This window comes from Capricornis sumatraensis, chromosome 15 (genome assembly GCF_032405125.1).
Source record: "Capricornis sumatraensis isolate serow.1 chromosome 15, serow.2, whole genome shotgun sequence".
Taxonomy (NCBI): Eukaryota; Metazoa; Chordata; class Mammalia; order Artiodactyla; family Bovidae; genus Capricornis; species Capricornis sumatraensis.
In genome coordinates this window covers 45,653,753-45,680,848 of record NC_091083.1, presented here as the reverse complement: position 1 = coordinate 45,680,848, position 27,096 = coordinate 45,653,753, and the positions used below count along the sequence as shown (strand labels likewise).

The window sequence follows — 27,096 nt, the reverse complement described above, 5'->3', positions numbered from 1 at the left end:
CTCAGGGCTTCATTCCGAGCGGGCTTTTCTGGAGACGCTGCACAGTAAAAGGACCCGGTTTCCTCTGCCGGAAAAGCCCCCTCCCAGGGTGTTTCCCATCCTGTCCATCTTTCGCTCCTTTGTTTGCCAAACGCCCTCACGAGCCCGCTGGTTCCCTTCGGCTCGGGCGCGGGACTCGACCTACCCACAGCGCCCGGCGACAGACCCGGCCACACGCTTACAAACCGCCCACCGTCGCTGTGGCCGTCACAAAGACGGACACGACCAGCCGCCCTTTTCCAGCGAGTCTTACCCTCAACCCCGCCGGTTCGGAAACGGCCCCGGGATTCCCGGTGGGGTGGGGTGGGGTTGGGTGGGGTGGGGGGGCCCGCCCTGCGCCCCCGCTCTCAGATCGGACGTGAGGGGCCGGGGCCGCCGGGGGCAGCCGCCACCGCCTGGGGAATGGGGCGGTGGTTAGGGCTAGCGCGAAAAAACCTCGCAGCTACCACCTCCCGGGAGGCCGGAAGAGGCGGGCCCTACGTCACTCCCGCGCGCGCCCGAGCGGGGAGGCGGAGCCTTGGTCGTCACTTCCGCGCGCCTGGCGGGAGGTGGTCAGCGCCGGCAGCTGACTGGCGTTTCAGAACCATGACCGAGGCTGACGGGCTGCGGCAGCGCCGGCCCCTGCGGCCGCAGGTGGTCACGGACGACAACCGGACACCGGAGGCCAAGGGCGGCAGGTAGGCTGGGCCTGGAGCGGGGCTGTGCCCCCAAGGCGGCGACAGTAGCTGGCACCTCATTTAGTCCTCGGCAGCCTCGCTTCGGGAGAAGGCAACGGCATCCCACTCCAGTACTCTTGCCTGGAAAATCCCATGGGCGGAGGAGCCTGGTAGGCTGCAGTCCATGGGGTCGCTAAGAGTTGGACACGACTGAGCGACTTCACTTTCACTTTTCACTTTCATGCATTGGAGAAGGAAATGGCAACCCACTCCAGTGTTCTTGCCTGGAGAATCCCAGGGACGGGGGAGCCTGGTGGGTCCCGTCTATGGGGTCGCACAGAGTCGGACACGACTGAAGCGACTTAGCAGCAGCAGCAGCCTCTCTTTGCGGGTGGAAGCGGGCTCTCGGCGCGCGGTGCACCTGAAGCCCTTCGGCCCCACCGCTGCGTCATTGCCCGGCCCTAGAGCCCCCCGGCCTCGGCCGGCGTCCGCGGAGCCGCTTCCGTACCTGCCCTTCTCGGAAAGAGCGGGAAGCAGAAGGGACATCGTTGGCCAGTTTCTGTGAGGGTCCAGCCTTGCATGTTTTTCTGGTAGGGACGGACATGCATAGGGCACCGGCGATGTTGGTGCCTGATAAAGGGAATATCAGATCTTCTCCCAACTTCGCTTCTTCTAACCTTCCCGAGTGCTTTGTTAGTTAGAAACTGAAGCATAAGCCTTTAAAGTTCTTAAAATTCTCCTCTTAACTTTGTGCCCCAAGTGGCATAACTTTAGGTTTTTAAGAACCAAGAGGCCCCACATAGACCCAAGTTCAAAGTTTGGAACTGATTGGCTTTTATGTTGATGGTAATTTTGGGATATTTTTTGCCCTGCCATTGGCTGTGGTACATACTGAATGCAGCAGCACAGTGTTTGCTGAGAGAGGCTGAATTTATTCCCTGATAATGAAAGGAAGGAGTGTTTGTCTCTAAAAATCTATGATTTTCAGAGAAGATTTTTCACTAGCAAGAGTCCCGGGACCAGTGGAAAGGTCAGGAATACACTCCTCTTTGTGGGGTGACCAGCCATTCTGTTTTGCTCTGGATTCTAGGGTGTGGATTCTAGACTGCTGACCGTGGGCAGACCACGACAGGTCGGTCACCCTTTTGACTGGATGTTGTGAGATCATCTGCTGATGACTTAGGAGCCTGCAGAGCAGACAGGCTGGTACTAGCAGTGCTGTGCAGCCGTGCCCACTCGCGTTGCCACACACTTGTGCCCAGGAGACCAGGGGGCAGCCGGCCTGGGTCTGCTATGAGGCACAGGGCATAGAGCACCCAAGGGGAGTAGTTGGATGGGCCCAACCATTAGCTGGGCCCTGTAGGCCCCAGGGCAGGGGGCAGAGTTAATTTACTTGTTTTTCAGTTTCTCTGGGATTTCCTCCTTAATGGCAGGGTTACTTTGTGTTCCAAACTCCTCACCTGTTGCTAGTCTTCCCCTGGGTGCCTTTTCCTCTCTGTTGATTTAAGACGTTTTCTTGGCTTTCCTGTGTTTCCCCTTCTCTTCTCTGATCCTCTTCTGGGTCTTTGTAACAGTCTGTTTCCTGTCACCCACCTTCCTTCCTATGTGTATATTGTAATTCTTTAGCTTTCTCTTATTTTTATCAGGCAGTTTTCTAGTTTTCATTTCTTTTGTAGTGGTTTCTAGTAGTTCATCTGATTGACATCTTGATTACCTTAAAATTTGAGGGTTCACTCTAAGACAAGAAAGTATTGTGTATAATGAGTGAAGGAAAGGAATCTGAAGGAAATAGAAATGTGATGGCTATATAGTAAACTTTAGATGTGCTGAACAGAATAAAGAAAGGACAATTTATAGAAGCAGGAAGTTTGCTTCTGTTTACAGAAGGAGGGCAATAGATTTTAGTGGATGGGACACTGAATGATACCTTGCCCAGTCTCCTGGCTTCTGGCATGAGTGGTGGCACTAGCTCTGTTTTACTGGTGAGGTCATTGAAGTCTTTGTGAGAGACATGGTTTTTGTAAAGTTACAGAGGAATGGAGTCGCAAGAGACATGAAAACAAATGAAGGACAGAATTGGCTTCTGGACAATGAGGAGTGTATTTTTAAAACCAGGCTTTGGAGATAATGTTTTATTTCAAAGTTGTTGTGTGCCTGTATCTGAACAGTAATCTTTTTTTGGCCGTGGCATGCAAGATCTTAGTTACCTGGCCGGGATTGAACCTGTGCCCCCTGACGTGGAATTGCAGAGTGCTAACCACTGGACCACCAGGGAGGTCCCCAGTGTGGGTTTCTAATGAGTGTCATTTGGCATCAGTTTCCCCACAAGTTTAAGAAGTTTATTGACAGAGTGATTGTAACCCAGAAAGGATTCCTTCCCTTTTGGAACATAGTTTTATCTGAGAGGAGAGAACAACTGGTTAATGTCCATGTATACTTTTTTAGGAGTGAAGAGTTGAAAAGTTACCAGCTTCTTTTTCAATAAGCTTCCAAAGGGTTTCAGACTAATTAAAAATCTCTTGTAGGTCCATTTTCCTTTTTAAGACTGAAGCGAAAGGGAGGCAGTGGGGAGAGACAGCTGGGGCTGTCGTAATTCATGAGGTTATGGGGAGCCAGGATTCCAGAGTTTTCTCAGCCCTTCCCCTGGGTGTGTGTTTTCAAATTGCTCTTTTACCGTGTTTTTTCAGTTTGGTGTCAGCGCTGAAACAATGCCTGCAGTCTCGGAGCCCTGGTGTAAAGGACTGTGGAAAGTGAACCAATGCAGGGCGCGGTCACTTGAAAGGGCTGGGCCATTGTGTGTGAGTCTCAGGTTCCAGGGATCACCTCAGCACCCGGGGTTCTGGTCTCTCGTGGGTTGGGGCCTGAAATCACAGGTCTGTGTTGATCTCATGGAGCGTGTGGGTCAGGACTTCAGTCTTTTCCTCGAGGCCTTGATGTCTTGTGTGCAGAAGCTATTAGAGGACACCCTTCGCCACATTTTGCCCCAGTAAATCCCATTTAACAGGATTTGTAAGTTGTGACTGAGCCGTTGGTAGTTGTCAGATCCTGTACATCCCAGGCATGGCTCTGAGGGTGCAGGTGTAGAGATGGCATCCAGGTGCAGGTGTAGGGGTTGGGGCAAGCAAGCTGACCTCCCGGATGGCACCTGGGAGGGAGGAGGCTGGCCTTCCGGGGTGTGTCAGCACAGACTGAAGAGAGTATGATGGGCCTGTGCAGCACTTTGTTGGTGAAGATGGTTTGGATAAACGGAGGGTCCTTCAGATGAGTGGACGTAGTGTAGGTGTGCAGGGCTTCCCATGTGGCTCAAGTGGTGAAGAATCTACTGGCTAGTGCAGGAGACGCAGGCAGGAGACGTGGGTTCGAGCCTTGTGTTGGGAAGATTCCCCTGGAGGAGGACATGGCAACCCACTCCAGTATTCTTGCCTGGAGAATCCTGAGGCTAGAGGGGCCTGGCGGGCTACAGTCCCTGAGGTTGCATAGAGTCAGACACGACTTCGCAGTGGAGCACAGTGCAGTGTGTGGTCGGGCCGTTACAGAGCAGATGCAGAACTGTAGTTGACTCTGAGTTCACAGGAGCCAGCAGTGAGATGGGCCTGCCAAAAAAGTTAATGAACCTTGGGCTGCAATAATCATGCTCCCAGAGCCTGGGTCAGGAGCTCTCTGACCTCACCTCCAGGACCTGTGCACCTGCCAGTTACAGACTCAGTGCCCAGGGTTGCGTGGCTCTCACCTGTGCCTGGAGCTCGTTGAGTCCTGTGTTTCCTTGGCCGCATAGCTCTGCCCAGTTGCTTCTCCTGAAATCTGTGCACAGTCCGTGGGCTTCAAACCCTTCCCACCCTCTGGTGACCTGAGGCACTGCTCCTCTCCGTGCTGGTTGCTGCCTGTCTGGCCTCGCTCACCCTAGGCTGCACAGAGTGCGGGCACTTGACTGCTCTGCTCTCGGGGGTGGGTGCCTGCGCCACTTGCGCAGGTGGTCACGGAGTGCTTGTGGACTCCCAGGGCGTGCCGTCTGATGTGGCGGTCACTTGGCCGCATGTAACTACTCAAGTCTAAATTAATTAAAAAGAACCAAAATTTAAAATTCACTTCCTTGTTTGTGTTCTGTAGCGGGTTTGGGGGTTGCTGAGGCTGATGAAGGAAAGTGATATGGCTTTGAGGTGGCAGCAGCCGCCTGAGCTTTGTGGGTGACACTGACAGGTTTGCATGTGGGGGAGTCTCATAGGGGAGGGGACGAGAGGGGCTTCTGGGTCAAGGTGAGGGTCCGAGAGCTCCAAGGGCATGGGTTGGGGTAGGAGTGGAGTTCAGTCCAGTTCAGTCACTCAGTCATGTCCGACTTTTTGCGACTCCACGGACTGCAGCACGCCAGCCTTCCCTGTCCATCACTGACTCCCGGAACTTGTTCAAACTCATGTCCTTTGAGTTGATGATGTCATCCAACCATCTCGTCCTCTGTCGTCCCCTTCTCTTCCTGCCTTCAATCTTTCCCAAGGGTCTTTTCCAAGGAGTTAGTTCTTCCCATCAGGTGGCCAAAGTATTGGAGCTTCAGCTATAGCATCAGTCCTTCCAATGAACATTCAGTGGAAGTGGTGAGGCTCTGTTTTATTGAAGGGTAGTCACTGTCTGGATGAAGCACAAACTGGAATCAAGATTCCCGGGAGAAATATCAATAACCTCAGATATGCAGATGACATCACCCTTGCGGCAGAAAGCGAAGAAGCACTAAAGAGCCTCCTGATGAAAGTGAAAGAGGAGAGTACAGAAGTTGGCTTAAAACTCAACATTCAGAAAACTAAGATCATGGCGTCTGGTCCCATCACTTCATGGGAAATAGATGGGGAAACAGTGGAAACAGTGACAGACTTTATATTCTTGGGCTCCAAAATCACTGCAGATGGTGATTGCAGCCATGAAATTAAAAGTCGCTTACTCCTTGGAAGAAAAGTTATGACTAACCTAGATAGCATATTAAAAAGCAGGGACATTACTTTGTCAGCAAAGGTCCACCTAGTCAAAGCTATGGTTTTTCCAGTAGTCATGTATGGATGTGAGAGCTGGACTATAAAGAAAGCTGAGTGCCAAAGGATTGATGCTTTTGAACTGTGATGTTGGAGAAGACTCTCGAGAGTCGCTTGGACTGCAAGGAGATCCAGCCAGCCCACCCTAAAGGAGATCAGTCCTGAATATTCACTGGAAGGACTGATGCTGAAGCTGAAACTGCACTACTTTGGCCATCCCTGATGGAAGAACTGACTCACTGGAAAAGATCCTGATGCTGGAAAAGATTGAAGGTGGGAGGAGAAGGGGACAACACAGGATGAGATAGTTGGATGGCATCACCGACTCAATGGACATGAGTCTGAGTCAACCCCGGGAGTTGGTGATGGACAGGGAGGCCTGGTGTGCTGCAGTCCATGGAGTCGCAAAGAGTCAGACACGACTGAGCAACTGAACTGAACTGAGCCACCGTCTGGGGCGGTTTCGCCAAGCACATAAAGCAGGCGGGCTCTGAATGGCTAAAAACTTAGGTGTTGGGGCCATTTGTCAAGTTACTGGATATGTAAAGTTGGAGTTTGATGGCCCTGCAGAGCTAGAGTCTCAGCCTGCAGTGAGGAAGTAAACAGCGTGGGGCTGAGCTGCCGGTTCTAAAACTTGACCCTGTATGGAGCTTTCCAGTGGGAACTGGCTGGCAGTCAGCCAGGGTGCTGATGGACTTCTTTCCCTGGAGAGGGGTTGGATCAGGACAGTGGTGTCCAGCTGCGCATCAGGAACAACTGGGGTTTGAACCTGCCCGGCAGGTGGGACCGTGTGGACATGAGGCTTTGCCGGAGTTCCGGCTGCCTTTCTAGCTGCAAGCAGTCACTTTCTATCCAGGCTGGACTTCTCGTTTTCCCCGTCGTAGGAAGGGGCAAGCAGGTCTTCAAGCACGCTGCCACAAGCTCCGAATCACATTCCTAAATTAAGATTTTACAATATACACTATCACATAGAAAAGGAGAGTTAGCATAGAGTCCACGTTAGACAGGAAGGGTCTGTTTTATGTGGAAATGTGTTTGGCAAGGAAAAGGGAAAGGGACACTTTGGCCAGTGTCGGCACTTTTGCTGGTGCGTTTGCACAAGGCAGCTTCCCCAGGGGCTGCAACTGTGCGGGGTGGGGGCGGGCTGATTGCGTCAGCCCCCTTGGCAGGGCACTGTCCTTCCCCATGGGCTCTGAGGGGCGGTTTGTGCAGTGCCGTGTGGCCTGCCCTTTGGGGCAGGAATGGCAGGACCACGCCATTCCTGCCCCAAGCCCTTGCAGACATGCTCTGCCCGTGCAGTCGCCGACTGTGGTGGTCTCACTGACAGACCGGGCCCCCAAGGAAGTCCTGGGTGGCATGTGTCCCAGCCTCTGGACGGGCGGCCACCGACTTTGACTTTGTGGACGTCTTTGTGGAGCTGTAATTTTCATATCATGAGTCACCAGTTTAGAATGTCCAGTTCAGGGATTTTTAGCTCATTTAGAGAGATTTGCTAAAGTGGCAAATCACCACAGTCTAAGTGAAGAACATTCTGGTCACCATTAACGGCTTTTTGAGGTGGGGTATATAACGTAAAAGGAACCTCCTTAGAGTGCATACAGTTCAGCAGTGTTTACTGTTGGGCAACCACCACTCTTCTCTAGTTTCAAAACTTGTCCTCATCCCATGAAACTCCTTGTTGCCATTAAGTAACCCCGTCTCATCTCCCCTCCCAACAAGTGTCCCTTAGTAGGTGAGTGGAAAACTTTTGTGTTGTTGAGTTGTGGAAGAACGACAGGAAGCACTGCCATGGACTTCTTCTGGGGTGGAGCGGGACACGCGGTGCTGAGCGCAGGCTCTCAGGGGCCACACCAGCTGTTTGCCTTCACCCCAAAATCCCCCAGGGGAGCAGACACGGTCAGCTTGTGCAGCATGTTTGAAACCTGACTCTGGGCTCCAGGTCCAGGCATCTCTTCCTGTCCTCAGCAGGCGGTGTCGTTAGTGGTGACTTCCGGCTTGGGGTCAGACATGACCCTCGGTCCCATCCTCCTGGCAGCGGACTGCCCACCCCCAGCCCACACATTTCTGCATTCTACATTGAAACCGTCTTGTCAAAAATCAAATGAAACAGTGCCCTTAGTTGGTCAGGTGTGAGTCCTAACTTTTTTCAAGTCAGCTTTTTTGGATAGAAAAAGATTTTCCACTTTAGGAGCTCAGGATTTTAATTTGCTCTGTTACTCTTGGCTTCAGGTGTTCAATGAATCTGAATATCCTGACGCAGGCAAGTAGTGATCCCAGCAGTTTATTTCTTAGCAGGAGGCGTCATGTGCTGCCTGGCCCATGAGTGAGTGAGGTCGTTGGTGAGGGTTGTTGGAGGGTGTTTCAGACCCCCGTGGCCACACACTCTGCTTGAGGGCCCAGGCCACTGTCAGGTCTCCCCGTGGCTTTTGAAGAGGCGGTCTGGAGGTGTGGCTTTGCAGGTTCTTGGCGTGTCTTGTAATGGTTGGGTTTGGACCTTCAGGATGTTCTGCCTGCGTTTCCTTTGTGAATGTGTCTCTGATCCTTGCTGCTCTGAGCTTCGGTGGTCAGAGGTGGTGACTGAGGGCCGCTGTCTTCCCGGTGGACAAGGGCGGCTCCTTCCCACAGTTTCACTCACACCTCCGTTACTTTGTGCCCATTGGTTCTTTGGGTTTACTGGCTTTTAGCATCTGCTGGAGGATCCAGGATACCGCTCATCAGACTACTTGGGAGGTAACTGATGAGTGCTCCACACCCTGGAAGATTAAAAAAAGAACAAGGGCATGATTGCCATCCTAGCAAACACTGCTGACCTTTAGTCACCACCACGGAGGCGGTGGCCTCGAAAGGGGCAGGCCGGGTGGGAGGGCTGCCCCTGCCCAGAGGGCTGAGGGTGCGGCCGGTCGGTCTGAGCCCTGCGGATGCCTTCGTGTGCTTTTTGTCCGGCAGCTCCTTTAGCGGCAGAGTGTTCCGAGCCACCTTCCTCATGCTGGCAGCCTTCCTCACCATCCCCCTGCTCGGCGCCCTGGTGCTGCTCGACTCGCCTATAGACCCGGAGCCTCTCAGGTGAGTAGCCGCGCAGCTCGGGCAGGGTGGGTGTTGCTGCTCGACAAAATCAGGCTGAGAGCTTCTTGGCTAATAAATCAACCTGCTCTGCAGGGTGGGCTGTGCCGAGCAGGAGAGAGCGTGAGCCCTTTAGTGCCTGTGCTCCGTGTTGAATCAGGTGTCACTCAACATGTGCCCAGTGCTAGGCATGCTACTCTTTCAAAAACAAAACTGTGCAAACCAACATTAAAAACTAGAATAATCCCAGACAAGAGAAGCTTAAGTATTAGAGGTGATTAACCTGAATTCATTTGAAGTGTCGAGAGCACAGACACACAAACAAAGGTTAAATTCAAGTTTCCGTGTTTAAAATTTTTAAGCAGCTGATTTTTAAAAATTATTGATAAGTGCTATTTATTTGGCAGTCACCACTATGTTTCCTGAAGTAAGGATTTACAAGTAGTTGATTTTTAATAAACCTTGTATAATAATTACTGTTCTATTTTTCCTAAATTACCCTTCATCAGTGGGGGTATGTAGGTAATACAGCATACTTGAAAAACTAGTGTGCACCTCAGGTCTCGTGAAGGTATTCACATTTGTAGTTACAGTCACGCAGAGCCAGGCTCCTCTTCATGTGACTGTTCATGACGTCAAGGGCTGTGCAGTCTGGTTTCCCCTCAGAGCCGCTCAGGGTGGTGAAGCTGCCTGAAGTTTGCTGTGAGTTCATGTAAAGTTGAAAAGTTCAGATAAGAACCCCGTTGCAGTATAGAGGGAAGCTAATAGGTATAAACTGAATGATGTGTTTTGTGAGTGAGAGTTGAGGCTTCATAGTGGGCAGTGTGTTGGGCGTCCTCTCTCTGAAGGTCTCCCTCCTGCCAGTCCCCCTCACTGTGTAGGAGGAGGTGGCTAAACTGGCTTCAAATGCAGACTGCCTGGGCCTTTCTGCTAATCCAGTGCTCCAGGTGGGAGTGAGATTTGTGTCCAAAGCTGGGGGTTGAAACCTGGGCTGGAGAGCTGGCCATGGAGAGTGAGGTGGTGGGGAGCAGGTGAACACACGGCTTCTAAGGGGATGCAAGACCTTTGATCTCAGTAGAGGTCGTTAATCGTGCCAAGAGTGGTAAAGAAATTTAGGGGAAAGGTAGTGTGACGTCCCAGCAGCCCGGAGAGGAGCCAGGTCGAGAAGGCTTTGAGGCTGTCCAGAACAAGCCCTGTCGGTGGAGTAGATGTGCCTGGTGAGGAGAACCCCATAGAAACTGGCGTGGCTGATGGGTCTCTCCTGGGCTCAGAGTTGGGCAATGACTGGCTCCCACTTAGGGGGTGTGGGGCCCTGAAGCCAGAACGAAGCAGAAGACTGGCAGACAGTGAGAACGGGAACGAACTGAGGTTTGGGGAAAAGTACTGGTAACAACAGCAGAAAGGTCTTCTATGAAACTCTGATCAGAACAGAAAGAGCAAGGAAAGGGGCGGACACACTGCCTGGGACGAACGGTGCAGTCTCCATGCTGGCGGCTCAGCTGGTGGGGGTGCCTCGGGGGCTCTGCTTTCAGGAGACCCAGGAAGTCAGAGGACAGACAGACCTGGAGGGCCCAGGACTGCGGGAGACCCTCCCAGATGGCGGGTTATGCAGATGGTGGCAGCCTTTTAGCGAGCAGAGTCACCAGGGAGGCTGCCAGGCTTGGCCAGACCCTGCTGTGCACAGCAGCCTTCTTTTCCTCATTAGGAAGATCTGGGGCTGGTGGACACAACACCTGTGACGTCTTGATTCCTAGAGGGTGTTGCCCAGCGTCTGTTGGGACACATTTGTTCCCAGAGGTGGGATCACAGCGGTGTCATCAGGCGTGGATGACGTGGGCTCAGGAATATCTGCTTGGTGGATATTCCCTCCTTACCACAGGGGAGTGTCCACCTGTGGAGCCAGAGAGTCGGGATCAGGGTCGGGTGGGAGGCCGCTCCATGGGTTTCCTGAGCATCTGTGAGGAGCCCAGGCTGTCTCCCTGATTGAGGGTCGGGGGCATGGGCCACCGTCCTGCTCCTTCCCCCGCAGGTCTCTTGTGGGCCTTGCCCGAGTTTTATTTTTGTGTGTTTCTGTTTGCCCCTCGCATCCTTGACCACCCATAGCACTTTGTTGCTGCTTTTTATTTATTATCTTTGAGTTCTACAGTTTTACTGTTAATAAAATGCAGATTTTTGACAGTTAACAGTAATAGCTTTCAGCTGCCAGGAGAGTTACTGTCCTTGTTGGTTTTTAAAATCATAGGCACAAAATCTCTTCTTTACAACACTACTGTGTCTTTTATGTTAAATTTTACAGTAACTGAAATATGTTTTAAGTATGACAGAAACAGTCCTGTCTTTTCGTGAAAACTCATGTTTCTGTTCCTTTCTGGATGGAAACCCAGTCCTTCCACAGAGTAGGGGGGTGGAGGCCGCAGTGACCGCTGCTGAGTTGAGGCCACTGGCCATGTCCTGGCCCCGTGCTTGTGAGACACACTCGCAGCTGGTGGGGACATTTTTATCAGTTTGATTTCAGAAGAAAAATTAAAGAGTGATCCTAATCAGAGAGAACGATGGGGAGAAACAGGACAAAACCGGAAACTGAGCATAGACGGTGACCGAGTTAGGAGAGTCAGCAGGAGCGAGCGCCTGGGCTGCCATCCCTGGTGCCTCTGTGCCCAGCGGAGCGCCCAGGCAGTTAATGAGCGCCTGGGCTGCCGTCCCTGGTGCCTTTCTTCCAGACCGCTGCATTTTCTGTGCTTTCCCGTCTCCCCTTGGGGGCAGGGATAGTGCACCACCCTGGCTAGTTTGATGCTGCAGCCCTTCGAGGCCTTCTTGAGTGCAGGGAGTCTGGCAGCGCCCACGGGGACGGCGGGGAGGCTGGGACTCGAGGGGGCCCCCTCTGCCCCTGTGCTCCGTGTGCTTGTCTGTTGCCTGTCTGCACACGTCCCTGCCCCTCTGGAGGTGTGACCTTCCCGCAGAGCTTGAAACCAAGTGTGTTGCAGGTCCCAGTCCTTCTCTCCCACTCTGGAAATAAAGCTCTTTAGTTGAACCACGCGTGTGCTTTTGAAGAGCAGTTAGGAAGCTGTATTTGTGAGACAGGGCCAAGAGTGGAGGGGGAGGTTTAGTTCCAGGGGAGTTGTGCTGAGAAGGGGTGGGGATGGAGAGCTCCCAGACCACCAGCCCCACCCTCCCCTTGGTTCTCCTACTCTCCGGGCCGGGGTGGGGGTGGGGGGTGACACGTGGGAACTCCTCTCCCCTGCTCCCCTGGGGGCCAGCAAGTCAGTGAGAACCCAGCAAGTTGGGGGCACAGTCAGCTGACAGAGTGAGAAGTTGACGATGCAGACACAGTGGTGTGGGGTCTGAGCTTCTGGGGGCAGTGCTGAGTGTTACACTGTGTGGTCAGAGCAGACTTCACTGAGGAGGTGATGGGAGGAGGCAGCGGGTTTAAAATGGGAGATGCCCAGGGCCCTTGGTGACCAGCTGGGAGAGCAGAGCGAGGGGAGGCCGTGGCCGGACTGTTGGGCGAGGAGTTTGTGGGAGACTTTGGCTCCGGGGAGAGGGCCCATTTGCAGGTATTAAGGGGTGGATACCCTTGATCTGTGCTTCACAGAGCGCAGGTGGGCTGCTGGGTTGCAAGCGGACGTCGGGGGACGAGGGAGGAAGCGGGGAGGGAAGATGGTGGCATGGCTCTGGGTGGCAACAGTTGCTGACGGCTTGGGAGAAACAGCGTGTCTGCCTGTGGATGGAGGAGATGGGAGAGCTCCTGGGCACTTTTGCGTGAGCCTGGGGTGGGGGTGGGGGTGGGGGTCCAGGCCACAGGGGGGTGGCCCCAGGCCCAGCCGTCTTCTGTCCTCCCCATGGAGCAGGAAGCAAGGCTGTCCCTGTGCAGCGTCCACTCTGCTCTCTCCGTCTCGGCTGGGCCTGGATGGCCAGGCAGCCAGTGGCAAAATAGATGCTGGGCTCTGTGAGCTGGAGGGTGAAGCTTGTTGGATGGGTTGGGGAGGCCTGGCGCCCTGGGCCTCAGGTGACAGGAGAGTGTTCTTACGTGAGCCACATTGACGCCTTCAGTTTTTTTCTGTGCTGTGACCTTTCCTGATATCCTGGGAGGTTTTTTCTTTTAACTAGTGCTTCTGGCAACTAGGAATATTATTGAAATGTGTACCCTTTGTCAAAGAATGGCGAATTAATGCATGTAGGTCCTTGCAGGTCTTCAGTAAATACTTTCTTCCTATGTTTTTATAGACAAATCCCTATAATTGCATTATTTTACAGCTTCAAAGAGCCCCCTCTCTTCCTTGGTGTGCTGCAACCAAATACGAAGTTACAACAGGCGGAAAAGCTATTTGAAAATCAGCTTGTTGGGCCAGAATCCATAGCAAATATTGGGGGTAAGTAGACCCCTGGGACTTGGCGCTGTCTGCCGCCTGAGCGGGGTTCTGTGGGGACAGTGCCAAGGGGAGTCCTGGGCGGCCTTCTGGGCTGCGATTGTGCCTGTTTGTCTACCAGATGCCCCGAGGGAGCCTCTTGCCTCTCTGAGTTGCAGGCTGTTGTAGTACTGGGTGATTTTGAGTTCCTGTCTAATAAGCTTTATTCTGCTCAAACTGTTGGACCATTTAAAAGGAAAGGAGAAAGAAAAAGCATGAACACTGGTGTTTTAGTCCATTTGTCGCAATTGAGTAGGTGTTACTTGATGTAGCACAGGTTGTCTTTGTGTAGATTGCATTTTTGACAAGAACAGGAACTGTTCTCAGTATTTCCACTTTTTTTAACGGTCACCTTGGTGGGTACATTTAAGGGTAACCATCTGCTTCAGACTTGCCCGAACCTCCAGACTAGAAGAGGATCTGGTTCTAATTCTTGAGTCTGTAGCAACCTGGAACAGGCCTTTCCTGTCTGTTAGAATGAGAATTAAGCTTAGGAGTCAAAAGATACGGTTAGTGAAGAGGTTGGCGAGGATTGAGACTTGAGGATTTCCTGCGTCTTGTTTGTTACCTCAGCTTGCTGGCCATCACCCCAGAGCGCGGTGGAACGGCCATGGGTGGCTGCCATGCTTCTGTTTCCTTCTGAAGGCCTGTCAGGCCCGTTGCCTCCACCTCCGAAGCTGTGAACCAGCCTGCCTTTCCCAGCCTTGCTCTTTGGCCGGCCTGAGGACTGGGTGTTTCTGTAGTTGGTTGTTGCTTTTGTCTGGCAGAGTGAGAATTGCTCAGGAGAGATGGGCATTTTGTGATTAAGTTTTGTGTTTCTCTTAAAAAGACATTGATGTTTATTAATTTCACAAATTTCGTGTTTTTGGTTAAGAAATCTAGTACTGACGTTTAAAGTTGGAACGTTGAGGAGTCCCAGTGATTCCTCCCCAACCCCGTGCCCTCAGATCTCCCGGAGAATGCTTTTTTTTGTCTTTTCCACCGGGCCTGATGCCTTATCTTGCTCTGTCACCACACCTCCTTTTCTCTTTTCTCTGCTTGTCCTTTGGTGACATTTCTGGTTATCCCCTGCAGATGTGAACTGCATGAGGGCACCTGGGCTTACTGCTGCTGACAGTAGAGAGAGGCACTCACCTCAGAAGGTGCCAGGAGAGGGGTCACCAATGAACATCATTTAGACTTTACTTTTTAGAGCAATTTTGGAGTCACAGCAACGTGGAGGGGAAGATACAGAAACTTACCATATATCCTCTACCCCCTACTTGCCGCATTATTAACATCTCCCCCAAGATGGTACGTTTATTGAGAGTACATTGGACAACTCCTCCTTGTCACATCATCATCACCGGAGTCCATAGTTTACGTTAGGGTTTACTCTTGGTGTGTATGTTCTACGGGTTTGGACAAATGTTTAATGACATGTATCCATCATTAGATCATCACACAGAGAATTTTTACTGCCCCTTGAAATCCGCTGCGTTCAGCCTCTTCGTCCACTCTGCCCCCAAGCCTCTGGCGGCCGCTGTTTCCATAGTTTTGTCTTTCCCAAATGTTTTAGAGTTCGAATCGCACATCAGGCACTTTCAGACTGACTTCTTTCACTTACATTATGCATTTTACGGTTCTACCCACTCCAGTACTCCTGGGCTTCCCTGGTGGCTCAGACGGTTGCAGTGTGGGAGACCTGGGTTGGGAAGATCCCTGGAGAAGGGAAGCCTACTACTCCAGTGTTCTTGCCTGGAGAATCTCCAAGGACAGAGGAGCCTGGTGGGCTACAGTCCATGGGGGTTGCAGAGTCAGACATAACTGAGTGACTTTCACATTCACAAGTCTTTTTACAGCTTTATAGCTCATTCCTTTTTATTAACAAATAATATGCCATTGCCTGGATGTATCATAGTCCATTTTTCCATTCACCTTGTTTAGTTTTATAAGTTGCCAAACTGTCTTCAGAAGTGGCTGTACTGTTTTGCACCCCACCCCTCCCCCGCCCGCAGTCATGAGTGGGAGCTCTTGTAGCTCCATACCCCTGGTGATTGGCACTGTCAGTGTTCTGAATTTTGGCCATTTTAATAGATGTGAAGTGGTATCTCATGGTTATTTTAATTTGCAGTTCCCTGATGATATATGATGTGGAACATCATTTCATGTGTTCGTTTTCCACCATAGTAGATCTTCTGTGGTGAGGTGTTTTAAGTCTTTGGGATATTTTTAAAATTGGATTGTTCATTTTCTTATTGTTGAGTCTAAAGAATTTTTTGTATATTTTGGATGCCAGTCCTTTATCAGATGCATTGTTTGCAGATACTTTCTTCCAGTCTGTGGCTTGTCTTCCCATTCTCTAGACAGTGTCTTTCCCAGAGCAGAAGTTTTTAAGTTTTAATGAAGCCCAGCTTATCAGTTCTTTCTTTTATGGATCATATCTTTGGTGTTGTATTTAAAATGTCATCAGCATACGCAAAGTCAACTCAGTTTTCTCCGTTTTTGTCTTCTAGGAGTTTTGTAGTTTTGTGTTTAATGTTTAGGTCTGAAATCCGTTTTGAGCTAGTTTTTGTGAAGGGTGTAGGGTCTGTGTCTAGGTTCATCTCTTTGCATGTGGATGTCCAGTTGCTTCAGCGAGATTTGTTGAAGAGGCTGTCTGTCCCTCGTGGTGTCACCTTTGCTCTTTGGTTAGAGGTGAGCTGTGGTCTGCTGCTGGGCTCTGTGTTCTGTTCCATTGATCTGTTTGTCTGTTCTTGTGCTTTTACCACACTGGCTTCGTTATTGTAGCTTTATAGTAACTTTTTTTTTTTAAGTCTGTATTGAATATTGCTTCTGTTTTTTTTTGTTTGTTTGTTTTTTGGCCAAGAGGCATCCCTGAACAGGGACCAAACCCGTGGCCCCTGCGTTGGAAGGTGAAGTCTTAACCGCTGAATGGAAGTCGCTATAATAAGTCTTGAAGTCAAGTGGTGTACGGCCCCCACCTTTGTTCTCTTTCAGAATCACGTTGGCTCGTCTAGATCTTTGCTTCTTCGTGTAAGGTTTAGGATCATTTAAATAGCACTGGGATCACTCTGGATCTAGAGCTCAGGTTGAGAAGAACTGACCTGTTGACAATGTTGTATCTTTTAATCTGTGAACATGGACTGTCTCTCCCTTTATTAAGTTCTTTGATTTCTGTTATCTGAATTTCATGGTTTTTCTCATCTAGATCTTGTATATATTTCATTATATTTAGACCTAAATATTTCATTCTTTTTGGAAGGTAGTGAAACACCTTCTGATACTCTGATTTTAATTTCAGGTTTCACTTGTTCATTGTTGGTATATAGGAAACTGATTGACTTTAGTATATTATCTTTGTATCCTGCAACCTTGCTATAATTGCTTATTAGTTTCCAAGACTTATTGTTGTTGATTCTTTGAGATTTTCTACATAGACAGTCATGTCATCTACAAATGAACATAGTTTTATTTATACCTTTTGTATCCTTTTCTGGTCTTACTGCATTAGCGAGAACTTTCAGCCCAGTATTGTAAAGAAGTGATGAAAGGGGACATCCTTGCTTTGTTCCTGATTTTAGTGAGAAAGCTTCTAGTTTTCACCATTAAGTATGATGTTAACTGTAGATTTTTTTGTAGATATTCTTTATCAAGTTGAGGAAGTTCCCCTCTGTTCCTAATCTGCTAAAAGTTTTTATCATGAAATGGGTGTTGGATTTTTGTCAATACTTTTTCTGCATCTGTTGATAAGTTCATGTAATTTTTCTTTAGTCTTCTAATAGTATGGGTTACTTAGATGCTACACCAGCCTTACATACTTGGGATAAATCTCATTTTGTTGGGGTGTGTAATTCCTTTTATACATTTTGGATTTGATTTGCTAATATTTTATTGAGAATTTTCACATCTTTGGACTTGAGAGATATTGGTGTGTAGTTTTCTTGAAATGACTTTATCTGGTTTTGGTATTAAAGTGATGCTTCATGGAATGAATTAAGAAGTATTCCTCTCCTTCTTATTTCTGGAAGAGATTATAGAAAGTTGGTACCATTTCTTCCTTCCTAAATGTTTGGTAGAATTCATCAGTGAACCCATCTCAGCCTGGTGCTGTTTTGGAAGGTTATTAACTATTGATTCATTTCTTCCATAGATACAGACCTATTCAAATTGTCTCTTGTATGAGTTTTGGTAGATTGTGCCTTTCAAGGAATCGGACTGTTTCATCTACATTATCAAATTTGTGGACTTAGAGTTGTTCATAGTATTTCTTTAGTATCCTCTTAATGCCCGGGGTGGGGGGGGGGGTCTTTCGTTTCTGATATTGGTAATTTCTATCTTTGTTAGCCTAGCTAAAGGATTATTTATTTTATTGATTTTTTCAAAGAACCAACTTTTGGTTTTGTTGATTTTTCTTTATTGATTTCTTGTTTCAATTTCATTGATATGTGCTCTAATTTTTATTCTTTCCTCTGCTTACCTTGGGTTTCCTTTGTTCTTTATCTAGCTTCCAAAGATGGAAGCTTAGATGACTGATTTTAGGTCTCTTTCTTTTCTAATATGTGTCTTTGATGCTGTAACTTTCTTTGTAAGCACTATTTTCTCTTCCTCCAGGAAATTTTTGATAAGTTGCATTTTCAATTTAACTTAGTTCAAGATGTTTTGTAATCTTGTGATTTCTTCTTTGACCTATGTGTTAATTAGAAGTGTGTGTTGTTTAATCTCTAAGTATTTTGGGATTTTCAGCTCTCTTTCTTTTAGTGATTTCTAGTTTAATTTCATGTTGGTGTGAGAGCAGATATTGTATCATTTTTGTTCTTTTAAATTTATTAAGGCATATGTTATGGCCCCAAATGTGGTCTGTCTTGGTGAATGTTTCATGTGAACTCAAGAAAAAATATTTTGCTGTTTGTTGGCTGAGGTGTTGAAGGGTGTCAATTAATATCCAGTTAAGCAATGGTGCTGTTGAGTTGAATTGTGTCTTTATTGATTTTCTTATTTATTTATTGGTTTTGGCTGTCCTGGGTTTTCGTCTAGTTGTGGCGAGTGGGGGCTACTTTTTGTTGCAGGGCACGGGCTTCTCACTATGGTGGCTTCTCTTGTTGTGGAGCTCTGGCTATAGGCCAGTGGGCTTCAGTTAGGGTAATTTTCTGTTGGCAGGATCTGTCTGTTAATTTTTTATTTATTTTTTTGACATATAGTTGATTTACAGTTTTGTGTTAATTTCCACTGTACATTAAAGTGACTCAGTTATACGTATATGTACATTCTTTTCCGTTTTATTTTTCACTGTGGTTTAGCCCAGGACATTGCAACTAGCTCCCTGTTCTATGACTGTGCTGTGCAGTCGGATCTTGTTGCTCATCAGGGTCTTTCCATTTCTGAGGGAGGGATGCTGAGGTCTTCTCTAATCATGGATTCCTGTGCTTCCTTGCAGTTGTATCAGGTTTGCCTCATGTATTTTGACCATTATTATCAGGCGCAAACATGTTAAGGACTGTGTGTCTTCTCTACAGTTGACCTTTGTTGTTGCCTGACGGTCTTCTTTGTCCCTGATCATGTTCCTGGCCCTGCAGCTTTCTTTTAATTAGTGTTAGTGTGGAGTATTTTTCTTTACCCCTTCATTTTTCATCTCTATGTGTCTGTATATATAAAGGGAGCTTCTTACAGACTGGATTTCGTTGCGTCTTGTTTTCTAATACACTCAATGACGATCTCTGTCTTTTAATTGAGGTTTTTATTCCATTAACGTTTAAGATGGTAATTGATATACAGTTGATCCTTTAACAACTGAGGTTCACTTAAACATGGATTTTTTTCCATTGAACACATTCTGCAGCACTGCTCCATCCACAGTTGCTTAAATCCGTGGGTCTGGAATCTTGCGATGCAGAACCTCGCAGATTCAGGACCTTGAGGATGTGAGGGCTGACCATAAAGTTATCCACAGATGTTTGACTGTGCAGAGGGTTGACGCCCCCTAACCCCCAGCTGTTCAAGGGTCAGCTGTTGTTGGATTACTCTCTCCCATGTTTGTTACTGTTTTCTATTCATTGCTTATGTTATTTTCTTCCTTATTTTCTCATCCACTTTGGGAGTTCAGTAGTTCAGTTGAGCATCTTATATGATTCTCTTTTCTGTCCATTCTTTACCTATCAGTTATACTTATTTTAAATACTTTCTTTAGTGGCTCCCCTAGAGTTTGCAATATTTACATTTAAGAATATGGAGCATTTCATGAATTTGCACATCATTGCAAGTTCTGCGTGGTTCTGGTTCTAGTATATGTGCTGCTGAAATGAGCACTTGATTTTACACCTGGGGGCCTTCCCAGCAGTTGTTTCCCTTTGGTTGGATAGTCACCTTCTGCAGTTAGACACTGCCATGAGGCAGATGTGACCAGACCCAAGCGCTGAGCATCAGCCTGAGGGTTCCCGCTTCTTTGAGGGTAGAAAGTCCTGTTTTTATCTCTGACTGGTGTCTGCTGTGCCCTTGCTCCTGCCTCAGGGTCACGCCCATGCTGGTTCCAAGGCCCTTATGGCGTTATTGCTGCATGTGTTAAGGCTTTTGGCCCCAGACACCACTTGCTTTCATTTTCAAAACTGCCATTTCCTCTCTGGAGACAAAGCACAGACTGGCCACCTCTGTTGTTGGTGGTGGTGAGAGCATAGTTCTTAGTCTAACCTAGTAACACCCTTACTCCTTCCTGTCTTTGAACAGATGTGATGTTCACGGGTACAGCAGATGGCCGAGTTGTAAAGCTTGAAAATGGTGAAGTAGAGACCGTTGCTCGATTTGGCTCAGGCTCGTGCAGTAAGTTTTGGTGACCGCCTTTGTGTCTCTTCCAGGCACCCAAGGAAGGTGCTGAGAGGAGCTGTGTTTCCTGGAAGTCAGGTCTTCGGAAGAGGAGAGCCCCGCTGCCCAGCTGAGGCCCTTGTGGTCATACTTTCCCTCCAGACCCCTCACACCCCTCACCTCAGCACGTACCCCAGAGCTGCTGTGGGAGGCACTAGGCTTTGTTCCTCAGGTGCTGAAGTGCATTCCCACACTAGCCTACCAGGGACCTCAGCCCTTCATCCAATGTGAATTACCCTTAGGTCCCTCAGGTTTTAGAAACTAAGCACTAGTAGCACAGACTTACTGTCCTTTTGTTAGGAGCTAGAATGTTTTTGTAAAAATGATGCATTTTTATAGTAAAACGTGAACAGCACAAAGAAGAAAGTAAAACTCACCTACAGTCTTCTCAGGTATAACTTGTTAACAATGTAATGAATAACTGTTCAGATCTCTTTCTGTTCATGGACTCACACCCACACATGGTTGTAAGTGATGGGATCATACTCTGCATATGAGTATTTAACTTGCTTTTCCCACTCCGTATTGTGGCCATAAGTGCAGTAAGCATCCTAATGTAAGCGTGCATGTTAAGTGCCTCTGCAATGAGGGTCCTGCAGTAAGCCCTCTGCAATAAGCACTCTGTAGTAACCACTCTGCGATAAGCACTCTGGTAAACACCCTGCAATAAGCACTGAGTAGTGAGCACTCAATAGTAAGCACCCTGCAATAAGCACTCATTAGTAAGTACCCTGCAGTAAGCACCCTGTGGTAAGTGCCCTGCAGTGAGTGCCCAGCACTAAATATGCCCTGCCACAGGTTTAAAAAGAATATAGGTAGAGCAGGAGAATGGATCTAAGGAGTAATATGGTAGCTTTTCCTTTATGATGGGTGGAGGGACCCTGCCATGTCCTTGGATGGGCACAGCATTCAGGTCCAGCTGTGGGGCTTCAACCCCACTCCTGGAGTGCTGGGGGATCCGGGGGTGGGGCCTGTGCCTGCTGGGAGATCCGGGGGTGGGGCCTGTGCCTGCTGGGAGATCTGGGGGTGGGGCCTGTGCCTGCTGGGAGATCGGGGGAGGGGCCTATGCCTGCGCTGACTGTTTGAGTCTCCAAACGCTGATGTGAGCGTGATTCTTGAGTGCCAGTTGCTGTGCGTGTGTCCACATCCTGACTCTCCGGTGGGCCCTCTGGACAGACTGGACAGTCGTCCTAAGCTCTCAGGGCCGGGGACACGGTGGGGGCTGAGTCGGTCCCTGATGCCATGGTCAGTTTTGTTCTCTGCAGCAAGATGCCGCTTTAGGATGGGATAGATGAGGTGATTGGACACTGATGGGCCTCAGGCAGAATCTGGGGCCAGCCACTGATTCCTGTCTGTTTCCCTAGAAACCCGAGATGACGAGCCTGCTTGTGGGAGACCCCTAGGCATCCGGGCTGGGCCCAACAGGACCCTTTTTGTGGTTGATGCGTACAAGGGGCTGTTTGAAGTAAATCCCTGGAAACGTACGTGCCAGTAACTTGCTTCCTTCTGTGATGACTGCGGATCTTTTAAACAACGTGTGTATTTATTTATAAATGGATTTAGTAGAACTTGTTCAGTACAGCCTACCGGAGACCCTGGTATTTTTCTTACATACCGAATGGTACTGAAGGTCTTGCCTGCAGAGAGCACCAGTATTCACGTCGTGTGGCTCCTCACTCGAGCCTGCCTCAGGTTCATACCTTCCTCTCCCCTGACCACCGGGTCCCAGAAGGTCTCATTCTGAGGGTGTGAGGCTCCTCTTCCTGTCTTCACTTTTCTGTGTGTCCGTCTGGGCTCCCTGTTTGTTTTCTGCTTCTCAGTCTTCTCTTTTTCCTTCCCCTTCATCTCTTGTCTTTGTACTTTTCCCTCCTCCAGCTGCTTCTGCTGTTTCCCTCCCCTGACTGGTCATGGTGTCCTGTGGGCTAGTGCTGTGTGTGCTTAACGGGGAGGGTCACGTGGAGGGAGGAGTTGTCCTCGTGGGTGGTGCACAGGGCCCCTGGGTGGCCCCCACTCTGCCGGATGCTGGCGTGTGCCGGTTGCTCAGCCTCTGAGTCCACTTGCCTCACCACAGAGTAGGGCTGACAGGAGGGCCTGCCTCGGGGGGATCGTTGTTGGCGTTTAAATGGGGTTGGACGTAAAGAGAACTAAGCACTCCATGAGTGTCTGTGCTATAGTTTGGAAAGACTTACTACTTCTCCTGCTTCTCACATTTAAAAGCAGGTGAAGGGAGCACTGTATTTCTCTCAAATAGCAAATTGCCTTATTAACCCCAGACTCTTGGCAGATTTTTAAGTCAGTTGGTCTTGGGGAAAGGAGTTCCTCGACCATAGGGAGGATTCTGCCTTGAGTGGGGTTGTTCTAAAGTTCATCACTGAATAGAAAGGAGGGGAACACTGTGCCAAGTACTGCGTCTTCTGACATAGAGAGTGGGGAGGCTCCCTTAGTTTTTCCTTTTAAATAAGTTAGGTTGATTAATAGTTTGAAACTGTTGAGCTACAGGTTCTAAGAATGACAGCAAGTCTCCCCTCTTTCTTCTTTCTTTCTTCCTGTCTTTCCTTTTCTTCCTTCCCATCCCCTCAGGTGAAATAAAACTGCTGCTGTCCTCCGAGACCCCCATTGAGGGGAGGAAAATGTCCTTCTTGAACGATCTTACAGTAACTCGGGACGGGAGGAAGGTTTACTTTACGGATTCTAGCAGCAAATGGCAAAGACGAGATTATCTGTTCCTGTTGATGGAGGGGACGGATGATGGGCGGTGAGTGTCCTGAATCTGCCCCGGGAAGCTGTAGATGGGCAGGATGACGCTGGAGAGTATATCACGCCCAGGAGTTGGTGGGTGTTTCTGAGCATCTGCTCAGCTTTTAAGGGAGGATCTTAATGTTTCCTGGAAGTAGGTGGTGGACACAACAGGGCAGTGAGATGTTCTCACTTCTCTTTGGAGAAAAGAAGCTAAGAACAGCCAGGCCATCTGAGGGTGTGGGGGGTGGTCTGGCACTTGGCGGGGAACCTCAACTCCTGTGAGGCTGGAGCCATGGTGACCCACCTGGTGTGAGCTAGTGCCCAGGTCAGCGAGAGAACTGACCGTGGGCTTGTCTGGAGGGGGGTGCCTGGGTGGCCCTCCAGGGCCAGCCTGGAACTGGTCTGAGTGGAGGATGGGGGCCCTGCCGCTCCAGTGCAGGCCAAGTGCCCCTGCACAGGCCCTGGCCAAGGGCTCCACTCCAGCCCCGCAGGGCTCCCAGATGCCCCATGTGACCCTCTGCGTTGGCGCCTGCAGCCTGCTGGAGTACGACACCCAAACCAAGGAGGTGAAGGTTTTGCTGGACCACTTGCGGTTCCCCAATGGGGTGCAGCTGTCTCCTGCGGAGGACTTTGTCCTGGTGGCGGAGCTGGCCATGGTGAGGATCAGGAGGTGCGTGAGCTGGTGGGTGTGAGGGGTGGGGCGGGGCCTGGGGGCCTGGGTGAGAAGTGGGGCGGGGCCGGTGTGAGAGGCCTGCTGCAGAGCCTGGGGCGTGGCAGAGGCTGGTCCTTTGTGAGGGGAGAGTTGTCTTCTCTCTTTCCCTCAGCCTTCTTGAGTGTTGCGGGCTGGGAGAGTCTCGGCAGAACGCTGACTGCGGTCCTGGCCCGGCCCAGTTCCCGTCCCTGCTTCTCGCTGGACCCAGGGCTCTGAGGCCCTTGCAGCGGGCCATTGCATCAAGTGCCCTCGTTCATGATGGATGCCTTGGTGTTTGGCTCCAGTTTTTTGTTTTGGGGGGCTGCTGTTCATTGCCTGCTTGGCTGACTTTTTCAGGTTCTACGTGTCTGGCCTGATGAAGGGAGGGGCTGACGTGTTTGTGGAGAATTTGCCTGGCTTCCCGGACAACATCCGAGCCAGCAGCTCCGGGGGGTACTGGGTCAGCATGGCGGCCATCCGCGCCAATCCTGGCTTCTCCATGTTGGATTTCTTATCCGAGAGGCCTTTTCTTAAAAAAGTGATTTTTAAGGTAAACATGAAAACTATGATTTCAGGAAACAAAATGAAACTGCATCTCACTGTGGGTTTCTTTGACCCTTGTGAAAGCTCTAAAAATTCTAGTTCTACTTATGATATCTGATGCTTTCAGTGACTTCTTTACACTTATCCTTTGGCTTAAAATGTAAATTTACATCTTTGAGCCCTCTGACTCTTCCCCTCCTGGTCTCCTCGTCTGGAACTGTCACCCTCACCATCATGACCTGTTGGGGCTCTGTCTGCTTGTCCCTCTTGCTCTTCCCCGGATGCCCAGCCTTTGGCTTTTCCTCGAGTGGTTTAGGTGCCCCTTCCTCCTGCCTCCCCGGAGTTTCATCATGCCCTCCGTGGGATCCTGCCCATGTCCCAGTGCCAGTACCAATTACTGGTACTGAACTGTTTGTAACCTAAGGTCCTGGAAGGTGCCAGGCAGCGGTTCCTGAAAGAGTCTGTGCACACGTGCTCATGGGCAGACCTTTGTACTTAAACATTCATATATCTTTATCTGTTCCTTTAAACTGAAAACTCTAAGTAAGACTGGTGTTTCTGGTCCAACACCACAGGGTCTATGCCTCTTCTTACCATCCATGTTGGTACTTCCTTTCTCTAAGGGTGAGAAACCTGGGTCCCGTGCTCCCTCATGCCTGTTTGATCGGATTCCCCTGGTGTCCACATTTGTAGCCTTTGTCCCCACCATCACACGGCCCTGGTGAGGGCTCTGGTACCCAGGCCAGCCCTTCTCCTTCCTCCCAGCCACGTGTAGGGGCCTGCTCTCCCCTTGGGGCCCATGGCCTGTGCCGGCTGCCCCACTGCAGGACACCATCTCCCCTGCTTGGAGCCATGGCCTCTCCTCCAGGGTGGATGCTCCCTACTCAGACTGACTCCTGGTCTGGGCAACCCCTGCACACACCTACCCTGCTCAGCCCCACAAGCCATTTTTTGACTGAATGTTTCGGGACCAATGTTAAAAAAAGGCAGTCTCATTCTTGTGTGGAGGGGGGCAGGTGGGGAGGTGGTTCAGCGGGGGGCAGTGCAGATGGGATGCACCCAGCAGGTGACAGGACTGGGTGCCCAGCTGCGGGTCTCCAGGTGGGCCTGTTGTCTGGACTCCAGGGGCTACACCTGCCCTGCCATACTCTCTCTGCTCTGTGTTTCCGTTGCAGCTATTCAGCCAAGAGACGGTGATGAAATTCGTACCGCGGTATAGCCTTGTCCTGGAGCTCAGTGATAGCGGGGCCTTCCGGAGGAGTCTGCACGACCCTGAAGGGCAGGTGGTCACCTACGTGAGTGAGGCGCATGAACACAATGGGCACCTCTACCTGGGCTCCTTCAGGGCCCCCTACCTGTGCAGACTCCGCCTGTAGTCTGCTTAGGCCTGCTGTCACCCTCTGCCCATTGTCACCTGGAGCCCGCTGTTACCTGGAGCCTGTTGTCACCCCATGTGCCACCCCTGGGCCTGGAGGCATATGGATGCCCTTCCCCCGACGCCCGCTGGTCCTGGAGGTGTGGTGCAGTCCCAGAACACCCTCATCTGGGCTAGGCCTTGAATTTGCCGAGGGGAAGATGAGTCCTTGTAAAGCCATTTTCTCTTAAAAACCTCCCCAAGCGTGGTGATTGTCTCTGGGACCTGGGGACTTGGTGTACTCTGGTGGGGATGGATTTGTGGGTGAGCAGCTGAGGTCTTGACCCTGCTGCTGGCTGTGTCTCACCAGCCTTGGTGTCTTTGCTATTAAGCAGGTGATACCTGCCTTTGGGGGAGGGACCCCAGGAGGGTGAGGAGAGCTCAGAACAAATGTGTGTGAGAACTCAAGATGGGCTGTGTGGGCGAAGACTCTTCCCCAGAGTCATAAGGGGCTGGGCCTCAGCCCTGGGCGTCCCTCCTGGGGCTCCCACCCTCTTCCTCTGCCCAGGCCCTCCCTCCTTCCCTCGCTGGGCCCCCGCCAGTGTTCTGAAGGCAAGGACCTGGATGTGTGTGGTGGAGGAAGAACATGTTGATTCTAGCCGCTCAGAGGACTAGCCAGCTTCTCTGTGTACAGCCTGCTGTGCAAATCACAGGATGGGGATGGAAGGTGGGCGCTGGGCACCAGGAGTCCTGTTCACAGCTGGTTCCTCGTCCCCAGACCCGAGTGTGAACAGTGCACGTGCTGGGGTCACTTCTGCTCCGGTGTCACAAGCCTGACGGATGTGTCCACACGTGGTCCTGGTGGTGGGCGACCCTTGTGGATTGACCTGTGCATGGTGTTGCCCGGGACTTTGTTCTCTGCTTTGATTTGCTCCAACAGCGAGTGAGGTCTGTTTTTCCGTGTGTCGTGAGGGCTGTTCTGCTGGGATCGTGCTTGCCTTTGCTTGGTGCCTCCCCCATGGCCTCCCACACTGACTCAGTCCACATGACACCGCTGTCCTGCCAGGTAGGGCTGATGTCTGCTCCTCCCTTTCCTGGCATTTGTGAGAACACATCAGGGATTGTGTGTCTGGAGTTGTCTTTGTGAGTTGGAAAGGTGGTATTTTGAATGGATGACAACAGTGAATGTCAAGGAGGGCCGACGGCAGTGGTGAAACCTGAACCCTTTGTGCCGTGTGCTGACTCAGGCCCCCCCCCGCCCTATTTTAGGGGAGAACAGTCAGTCTGACAGGGGCCCGTCCCGGGTCATCTTCTGCTGAGGGCCAGCTCCCCACACAGCTGTGCAGAGCAGTCAGACTGGCCGCGTGGCAGTGACCCGTGTCCTGTCAGGTGATGTAACCTCACGGGAAATGGTGTTTAATAGGCAACAGTGCACCCGTGTATGACGTCTGCGGGAACAGTCGGGTAAAACCTGACCATTCTGCCATGAAAACGCAGCTCAAGCGCACTGACCCTGAACGTTTCTTGGTTGGGAGCCGGGAGCCGAGGGCTGCGCTGCCAGTGCAGGGGAGCTGGTAGCTTTTCACAGTTTTCAGCAAAGGTGTCTTTTTTTGTTCCTGACTCAGGTGTTGCTTCTCTGTCTCAAAGTGTCATTTCCTGTGTTCTTTGTGGTTATTTGCCATGGTAAGGTGTAAAGCGTAGCTTCGTTAGTCTTAAATATACGATAGACTTTTGTTGTAAATATAAAATGGATTTGTTG

General features: G+C 50.3%; 1 protein-coding gene across 1 annotated transcript; it reads left to right on the top strand.

The window, feature by feature from the left end:
• The first annotated feature begins 594 nt into the window (after window positions 1-594).
• On the top strand, window positions 595-27,096 carry APMAP (adipocyte plasma membrane associated protein). Its single transcript, XM_068987351.1, has 9 exons — window positions 595-716; window positions 8,657-8,773; window positions 13,025-13,140; window positions 19,876-19,968; window positions 21,375-21,491; window positions 22,591-22,765; window positions 23,285-23,419; window positions 23,798-23,990; window positions 25,159-27,096. The coding sequence occupies exons 1-9, from the start codon at window positions 625-627 to the stop codon at window positions 25,357-25,359; spliced, it is 1,239 nt and encodes a 412-aa protein (XP_068843452.1). The 5' UTR covers window positions 595-624; the 3' UTR covers window positions 25,360-27,096.